Source organism: Parasteatoda tepidariorum, chromosome 3 (genome assembly GCF_043381705.1).
Source record: "Parasteatoda tepidariorum isolate YZ-2023 chromosome 3, CAS_Ptep_4.0, whole genome shotgun sequence".
In the NCBI taxonomy this organism is placed as follows: Eukaryota; Metazoa; Arthropoda; class Arachnida; order Araneae; family Theridiidae; genus Parasteatoda; species Parasteatoda tepidariorum.
In genome coordinates, this window is record NC_092206.1 from 53,343,647 (window position 1) to 53,352,980 (window position 9,334).

Sequence of the window (9,334 nt, forward strand, 5' to 3'; positions counted from 1 at the left end):
TCCAGCAGTGCAGCGTACCATTAATTCTGCAATTTCTCGAGGCACTCAAAGAGCACTGTTTGAACTGTTATTGAATATAGAATAAACAAGGTAAGTAAAAATAAGAGGTAATGAGAGGTAAGTAAAAATGAGAAAAGGGGATTAAAAATTGAGCAAATGTTGGTAGTACAGAACATAAAAATCCTCCATCGAAGAAAAGGAGAACATCTGAGAAGAAGTTAAGAAGAACATTTTGAAGATACAAGAGGAGAATCGCAGATAATAGATTTAGTTGCAATCCAGAGAACTTAGTTTCGATCTGTTTTTAAATTAAGTCCAAAGTTCCTCGGTCACAACCAAATAAAAAAAGTAAAGGGGAAAGACAGATATAATGTGCAAAACGTGGGGCGGCACGAGTTGAGTTAGTTATTGTCTTACTATATANTACAGGAATTATAAAAAGTTTAAAAGTATTAACCAAAGATTAAGCTTTCTTTCCAATGGCGAGATGCATGAAGTTTTAAAGTAAGCAAACTTTTCATTATAAGTTTTAATTACAGTTATTATTCCTCCAAAAATATGTTTTCATTTTCTTACTGATTAAGAGTCTTTCAAAAATTTAAAAAATATTATATTAAAGCCTTCAACTATGTCGATTTTTCGTAACATAATTTGTTCACACAGAATGTTATTCCACCAGACTCCTTTGCTATCAGTATTTATCAGCATAAAAACTCTGAAAAATTTAGCTTGGCAGGTTCAAGCACTAGTCCGTCAGTTTAATTTCGGCATAATTAATAATGGTAAGATGGGAGGTCCACTTGACCTAAATAAAAAGTTGTATTTAAGTTGTATCATCAAAGAAACCACCGTGTGTTTTTAAACATTTAAACTAATTTAATAACTATATACCATGCTGTTTTTAAAAAGTAATATATAATTATTTAACGTGCTAATGATTTCTGTTCATCAATACGCTATTGTATTCAAAATAAGAGCTTACATTATTGCAGTTATGGGGTTACTTTTTAATAACTTGAGAAGAAAGGCATATGAATTAAGTTTCAAAATAATGGATTATTTAAGTATTCTAATAAGATAAAAATAAAAGTTGGAATTACACTGCTAAACAACAAAATGTAAGCACAAGCTATATGAGACCATCTGCTTAAAAAATTTTGAGTAAAAGTTCAGTTTTAAAAACAGTCAAATTTATTCGACAGAATTTTTCACAACTATACTTGTGATGTTAAATTTTTGAAAATGAAAAATCTACAATAATATTTAAATAGTGGATGAACTTGATAACTTGGTAACTTTTTATTTAAAAAAATCGTTCGAAAATTTCAATCAGATCGATTAGGAGAGACGTTCATAAAATGGAATTTTCTAATTTGCTTTGAATAGAATAAGCATTTCGGGCTACATCAATTTTCTTAAATGCACATTTTGCGACTCAAAATAAAAGTCAGCCAAAGAGATAGTTATGTATTCGAATGATTGAATTCTCTTGTTTATAAATAAACAACTTACTCCAATAAGTATATTAAAAAAAATTTCAATCTTCATAACAGTAAGGATTTGATGGAAATTCCATGCTCGAAAATAACATTAAATGAAAAGGAAATACAAGCTTTAATATATTGCTAGTACATAAACTAATAGAATAGTCGAAATATTTTTATTTTATGACCAACATTATTCCACCGGTTAACAGCCGAACAATTCTGAGTTTACTACTATTAATGATCAACTCTGTAGCCTTGACTTTTTAAATCCAACCCAGAAGACAAGAAAAATCTGAATCAAGTGTTGGGACGAACTAGCCTTCGTGAAGGACTTGTTGATGGAACTAACCCGCATCTGCTTTGCATGGAGAAGATAAACCACAAAACCTCCTACGGTTACCTCGACGGCAAGGGAATTATAATACATCATCCCTCTACCACTGAGGACACTTTACGTCAACACTGTCATCGATGCGAGCAGGGAGCAAGATTCGTATTAACAATCCACTACTGGGATTCGAACCTGCATAACCTCATTGGAAGGCTAATACTCTATCCCTTGAGTAACAGCGGCCCCTCATTGGAATATCGCTGAATTCTTAAAACTCTTCTTATTCTTCTGAATTCTTAAACATTTCATTAAATTAAATGCTATCATTAATGTATCGTGCTGGTTCAGGGGAAAGAGCGATATCCTTTCAGTGAGGTGAGCCGAGTTCGAATTCCAGCAGTGGCTGATACGAATTTCGCACCAGGCTCAAACTGACCTCAGTGCTGACGTAAACTATCATCTGTGGTAGACGAATGATGGATTAGAGTCCCCTTGCTGTCATGCTAACCGTGGGAGGTTTTGTGGTTTTCCTCTCCATGTAGCATAGATGAGGGTTAGTTTCATCAAAAAGACCTTCACGAAAGCACATTTCTCCCAATATTTGATGCAGAAGTTCCCTTGTTTTTTAGATTGGGTTCAAAATTTCAAGGCTACGGAGTTGAACATTGATAGTCGTGAACTTAAAATTGGGTCTGCTGCTCACCAACGGTTTTATATAAAAACAAAAAAATTATAATAATAAATGTAACAAAATTCATAAACAACGTCACCAGTACCTCGAAATACACTTGACGGAACCATGGTGGCTGAGGGGATAGAGCGCTCGTTTCCCAATGAAGTTAACCGGGTTCGAATCCCAGCGATGGCTGATTGATTCAGTTTCCACACCCGCCTCGCACCGATCACACTACTGACGTAAAATATTCCTAGTGATAGATGGATTATGGGTTAGAGTTCCCTTGCCGCCAGGTTAACCGTGGGCGTTCATGTAACGCGAATGCGGATTAGTTCCATCAAAAAGACCTCCAAGAAAGCAAATATTCGATCCAGAAGTTCCCTTGTCTTTTCGATTGGGTTCAAAATTACAAAACTACTGAGTAGAACATTGGTAGTCGTAAGCCCTAAAGTGGGTCGGCTGTTCAACGACGATAATAAAATAAAATACACTTGACGATAACTATATGTGCATAAAACTTTTAAAGTACTAACAGAAAACAATAAAGTTAACAGATCAGGACAGACAGAAAAGTTCTCTTTCTAATTCAATTATGAATGATCAAAAGGAAAAGTAATTCAGAATAATTTTCATTTGTGTCGGCTGCACTAACAACTTCCTCTGCATCGATAAGTTTTGTAATTTATCTCAAGAATAAACTAAAGGAAAGTTAAAATAACTATTAAGGCCTCCGATCGCTCAGCTAAATTAATTACTTTTGTCGTGTGAAGAATCTTTTGTAAATAATGCTATTTTCTTAATTTAATATAAGAGAATTTCAGTGCACTTGAATGTAAGAATAATTACTTTCCTGAATAACAATCTAGCAAATATCTTCCATATTTTTTTTTTCAATGTAAAAAAAATTTTAATTTAAATAAACTAACATACTGCTATAGAGTTTCATTCAAGATTGTGTTTGTTAAATACGCTTTTACGCGAACTACTTATTTTCGAAACTGAGCCGAAAATAAATAAAACTTTCAACTGAATTTGACATTTTTATCTTTATACATCTTAGTACATTTTTAAACACTTGAATTTTTATCTTTTACATTTTACTTTTTTCCTCCTTCAAGGATATTTTTTCAACTTCTGTATAATTTAAACATTTTAAGACTTATTTAATTGAAGGTATGAGACTTCAAATTAGAATCCAAAACTTTTAACAAAACTACAATTTAAGGGACAAGAAATAGTTAATTGGATTAAAAGGTACATTATTATTACGTAGCACTGTTAGAAATTTGTTGCGAGTTAAATCAAAATGTATCACCTTAGATCTGCAGTAATTTTACTAGGATACAAAGATGAACCATTATAACTTCTCAAACTAGATTGCACGATAAAGGAAACGAAGGAAATAAAAATATAACCACCGAAGCCGACGTCTTCAGAGGGTACCGGCCTCGGTAGCCATAAAAACAAAACCATTTCTAATTGAGGGAGAAGCAAATGCCTAAATAACCTCCCTCAGTACCCCGATGGTTTTGTATAGAAGTCGAGAAAAAAACATGAAATACAAATAACAAATTAAGAAAAGAAACTCAAACAAAATCATCAGAAAAATAAAAACGCACTTAGTCACAGGTCAAACATCGATTTCACAAGCAAGCTGAATGAAAAGAAAACAACGCCCTCTATTACAATGCGCAGATGGAGAATAAAATGAAAAAAGTCAAGAGAAAGAAATACGTAACAAATTAATAGAATTTATGGCTACCGAGGCCGGTAGAAGACGTCGGCTTCGGTGGTCATATTTTTATTTTTATTTCCTTCGTTTCCTTTATTGCTACTTTTTTCTGAAATTTCTGCTGCTTTTTAGCGCGTTTTTTTTCAAAGAAGTTTTATTTATTTAGAAATAAAAATATTTGTGTTTTCTTAGTATTGGATTGCACGATATGATAGTTCCTCTTGAACGGAAATACAGTTCAATTTGACACCTTATTAAAGTTGCAGTAAATTTGCCTGGTATTCCGCTTCAAAGGTCAGATATTATGGGTTCGACATAGAGTGAATTTTTTTGAAAGTGAATTTTTTTAAATTATAAACTATTTATACAAAAAAATAAAGGGGCCAATAAAACAAAATAAAAAAAGGTGCCAAAAAAATAAAGGAACAGTAAACTATAAAAGGTAACAGGGATATGATAATTCAACTTTACGGTTGGAAATATTTAAACGATGGTTGTTCCAACCATTTCCTTTAACTTTTTGTTTCAACCTTACTAGAGTGAGAAGTTGAATCAATGTTACTTCTTAAACTTGATTATATGGTACTATGATGTAACTTTAACGGAAACGCAGTTCAATTTTGCTCCATATTAAAATGGCAGCAAATTTGCACGGTATTATTAGTTCAACTTTAAACATCTGAGAATATAATCTCAGAAGTCGTTTCGGAGCAAATTTCAAATTATAAACTACTTATAATGTTGTGACAAAAAAAAACTGAATGGCTTGGCAAACTTTATTTTTCGTAAACTCCTTACTTTTAATATCTTCACATCAATATAATTTCACCTAATCGCCAAACAAATCTCGAATTTCTATCTCTCTTTTAGCGAGAGGGATTTCCATGTCTTTCTCGAAAGACTCGAGTTCTTTCAAAAATACAGGCTCTTCTTTCAAAAGACTTACCAAATAGCAATAGAGTCTCGATTTGCTTATTTTTGATGTCTCATAACTGGGAGTTATCTCTCGAAATAAGTAATCTCGGAACTTAAATGCAGTACTTTTACACACAGGTTTTGTAAGCAACAATTTTCTACCGCCGCTCTTTCCTTCGGGATAATGAAAATCGATTCTGAAGCTGCAAATTTCAGGCAAATACCAAACTTCGTTAATGGAATGGTCATCAGGAACTGTAGGATCCAATGAAAAAGCTTTTTTAAAGCATACTATTCTTTTTTCCTTCTTAACTTTATCCGCCTCTTTGATCTGTTTTATACCGGTGTCATAAATTTGGAGACATTCCTTTTCTATAATTTCAGATTTGGCATGATTACCGAATTCATTCAAAGCATCCATTGGAAATTCAAACTCTTCAAGACATGTGAAGTTGCAACCGGGAAATTTTTCAGCTAGTCGAAAATTCTCTGCTAGTTTAACAGCGTGAGAAGGCATTTTATCCAAATTCTCATCTAATTTCTTTTTATAAACACGAATGGAAGGCTTGCCGTATTCAAGACGTTGCTGATATCGCATGTTCTTTCTACGTTTTCGTATAATTTTCCGTTTTGAGTCCAGAATGTTCTTTTCATGGCTGTCACTAAAATCTCGCATAAAAAGCAAATCAATGTTGGCTTCATTTGAAAATTTTTCCCATAATCTAAATAAGTATAATTTGTAATTTGTTTGTAGCTCCTCGTCTGATAAATCGTCGAAATTTATATCGTCAAAAACTTCTATGTCTTTACTACCCTTTTTCGATTTGACTTTTAATGTTCCTTCCTGTTGTACTTCTATTTCATCATCTTCAAGAGTGCTTTTGTGAGATGCATAATGTTTAATTTCTATATCATCAGAGCTATACGTGTCTTGTTCACTTGCATTATCTTCGAGTTCATTAGTGATGTCGTTCACCAAACTTATCTGATGCGTACGAAAATTGCTGTCATCATCAATATCTTCTTTCACAAAATCATCCGGAAAGTCTTTATTTATTTTATTTCTCGTGTTCTTTTCAAAAGATTCAGAGCTTTCCTTAAAATTTTTATCAACCACAATGGAAATATTTTCTCTTCCAATTTCCGTAACATTATCTTCTTCCCTTTCAGAATCAGAATCCGTTGAAACGTATCTTTCAGCGGGATCTATTATTTGCAGAAATGTTTGCATATCTAGTTCAGAAAATTCAATGTCCTCAAAAAGAATTTCGAAATTTTCGAACATTGATGGACCGATATGATATTTAACTTCAAAAGCTTCTTTTTCTTTGCCACTATCATCTAAAAGATCTTGTTTTCCAGCATTAAACATTTTCTTATCTTCAAGAACATTTTCATCGTCATAAACTATTTCTCTTAAATTCAAACGATCAATTCGATCGACAAAAATTTCTTTAACAAATTTATTATTCCATTCCTTAGAAAGCAAATTATCACTCCGCATGTTTGAATAAAATTTAATAGTTTGAATAAACTTGGGATTTTCTTTCAGACAGTATTCATGTTCTTTCATGGCGTCATCTCGGCCCTTAGAAAACATGTCTTTCGCTATCATAATATTGCAATCAATCAAACGATGCTGTAATTTGTCTTTCCTACCTTCAAAGAATAACAATATTTTTTCAGGTACTTTATAACTACTGTCTTTATAATAAGTAATTTTATGAACTTGACCATTTTTTATAGAATCACTATTATGTTTTATCGCCTCTGCCATGTTGTACCGAATTAACTTACCATCAGGGGAGAATCGGTTTTCGAACTCTTCTTGCGTTATTTCCATCTCACGTATCCACGTATCAGGCATACGAATTTGAGAACCATCTCTTTTGGATTTAATCTTGTAAGTCGGTAGAAATTGTTCCCATTCCATAATTTCAGTCAAGTCAAAGTTAATATCTTTGCAAGAACCCTTATATTCACCTCTATAGTACCAAAAGTTTTTATTGTTCCACAAGAATTCCACGCCTAAATAATTAGGTTCATCAATTAAAAAAGATTCACCACTTGATGCTTCAATAAAAATATTTTTATTTTCAGAACTTCGTAAAAGAACCCAAAAGTGAATAGCCTTTTCTGAAGTAGTTACATCAATTTTTTCTGGTATTATTTTCGTAGTTTCTTTCGTAACATCATAACTCCCTGCCATCCAGTATTTCTTAGCTGAATAGAAATCAAGGTAGTATTTTCCTGTCGGTTTAATGTCTTTATTTGCGTAAAGTTCCCTATAATGTTTAAATTTCTCCGATATATGATCCAGAGGATTTGACGTACTTTTCTGTAGCTTTTCAGTCACAGCCTGGGTAGCGTATCCTTGAACCACGAAAGCATCATAGCTTGATGATAAAAGAAAAGAACATAAAAGCATACACATTTCTAAACTAGTACCTTCTCTTTTTTTCAAAATGGCGTCTAGGGAGAAAAGTTGATAAGGAATCTCTTGTGGAAATTTTGCGGGTTTGTATTCCACGTAATCAGCTAAAAATTGAGCGCTATTTTTCCACTCATTTAGTGAAATAGTCTTAGTAATCCTTGTTGGACAGAGTGTTGTACACGTAAGTTTCCTTATTTTGCATTCATTTTCAAAATATAACGGAGGTTCGGGTCTTGCCGGGTACAAAAAGCGAAACTGTCGAAGAAAATTATCAGCACGTTTCAAGACTTCGATTTCTCTTTCATTATTTTGCGTATAAGATGATGGAAAACTTATTTCCATGATGTGTAATAGACAGAAAACTTGCGCTTAATAAGAAAGAAAAAAAGAAACAATATTTTATCGATAACGTTCATCAGAAATATCATGCCTATGCTGAGTTTCAAAATTTCATACTATATTTATGTATGGATGAAAGTGCCGCATCGTTTAACTTCTCCGAGTAGATTCAACCGCGGCACATATTATAAGCTCCTAGTATTTATGTACTTATCTCTATAGGCTACCTAGTAGACATCAGCGGATTTACTATTAGAAAATTCCTATTATACAAAAGTAATTTCCTAGCGTAATAGCCCCGTTATTGTTAAATCTCGAAATGGGCTATAGGTGGCGTAGAGCAGAACTCTCTACCCATGGCAACACAACATTTCGCATGCGTTCACCTGTAGAGTGTGGAGAGTCATCGAAGAAGGATGTACATTAGTTTCTATCTTGATTTTTAACTAGATTAAAATCTTTTAAGTTAGGAAACTATATAGAACTGAAAACTGCCATAAACATAGCTCTTAAAGAAAGCATCATGGAAATTTTAAAAAAATATTTTTAACAATTAAATACGAAAAATATTAAGAAAAGGAAAAATATCATAGCACATTCCTATACAACTGAAAAAAGGGAAGAATCGAAGGTATGGAACCGGTCTTCGAGCGTTGTGATCGCGAATAAAGGTCAGATTAAAACACAACATGCCTTTGTTCAGTTTTTTTGAAAAACGATTTAAACAAAATTCTAATTGTTTCTTAGGATCGTTATCATTGAAAAAAATACATCGCACAAACCTCAAATGTTGGAGGGTATGTAGAATGCTGTTCACAATACGCACAGGATTGGAAGATTTTAACCTTAAATAAACCTTTTGAAATTGTTACTACGTAAATAAACCTTTTGAAATTGTTACTAAAAAAATGGCGCAAGTTTGGCTTAAGTTACAATCAAAATCATGCGCAACGCCAATCCGAATACAGGAATAATACAGAATTTGAAACCTTAAGTCTTTATAATTTGAATAACTGTTATGTGGAGCCGCGATGGCTCAGTGGATAGAGCGTTCGCCTTCCAATGAGGCGAACCAGGTTCGAATCCCAGTCGACACGAATTCTGCATCCGGCTTGCACTGAACACAGTGCTGACGTGAAATATCCTCAGTGGTAGACGGATCATGGGTTAGAGTCCCCTTGCTGTCCAGGCTAACCGTGGGAGGTTCTCGTGGTCTTCCTCTCCGTGCAACGCAAATGCGGATTAGATCCATCTAAAAGTCCTCCACGAAGTCAAAATTTCTCCCAATACTCGATCCAGGAGTTCCCTTGCCTTGTGGATTGGGTTCAAAATTACAAGGCTACGGAGTTGAACATCAGTAGTTGTAAGTCCATAAAATTGGGTCGGCTGTCCAACAACGGTTATAAAATAAAATAACTGT

At 33.4% G+C, this 9,334-nt stretch overlaps 1 protein-coding gene across 1 annotated transcript; it reads right to left on the reverse strand.

Moving 5' to 3' along the window:
- Positions 1–4,999: 4,999 nt before the first annotated feature.
- Positions 5,000–8,318, reverse strand: LOC107452792 (lost boys). Its single transcript, XM_016069373.3, has one exon. The coding sequence runs from the start codon at positions 7,915–7,917 to the stop codon at positions 5,056–5,058; it is 2,862 nt and encodes a 953-aa protein (XP_015924859.2). The 5' UTR covers positions 7,918–8,318; the 3' UTR covers positions 5,000–5,055.
- Between the last annotated feature and the right edge of the window lie 1,016 nt (positions 8,319–9,334).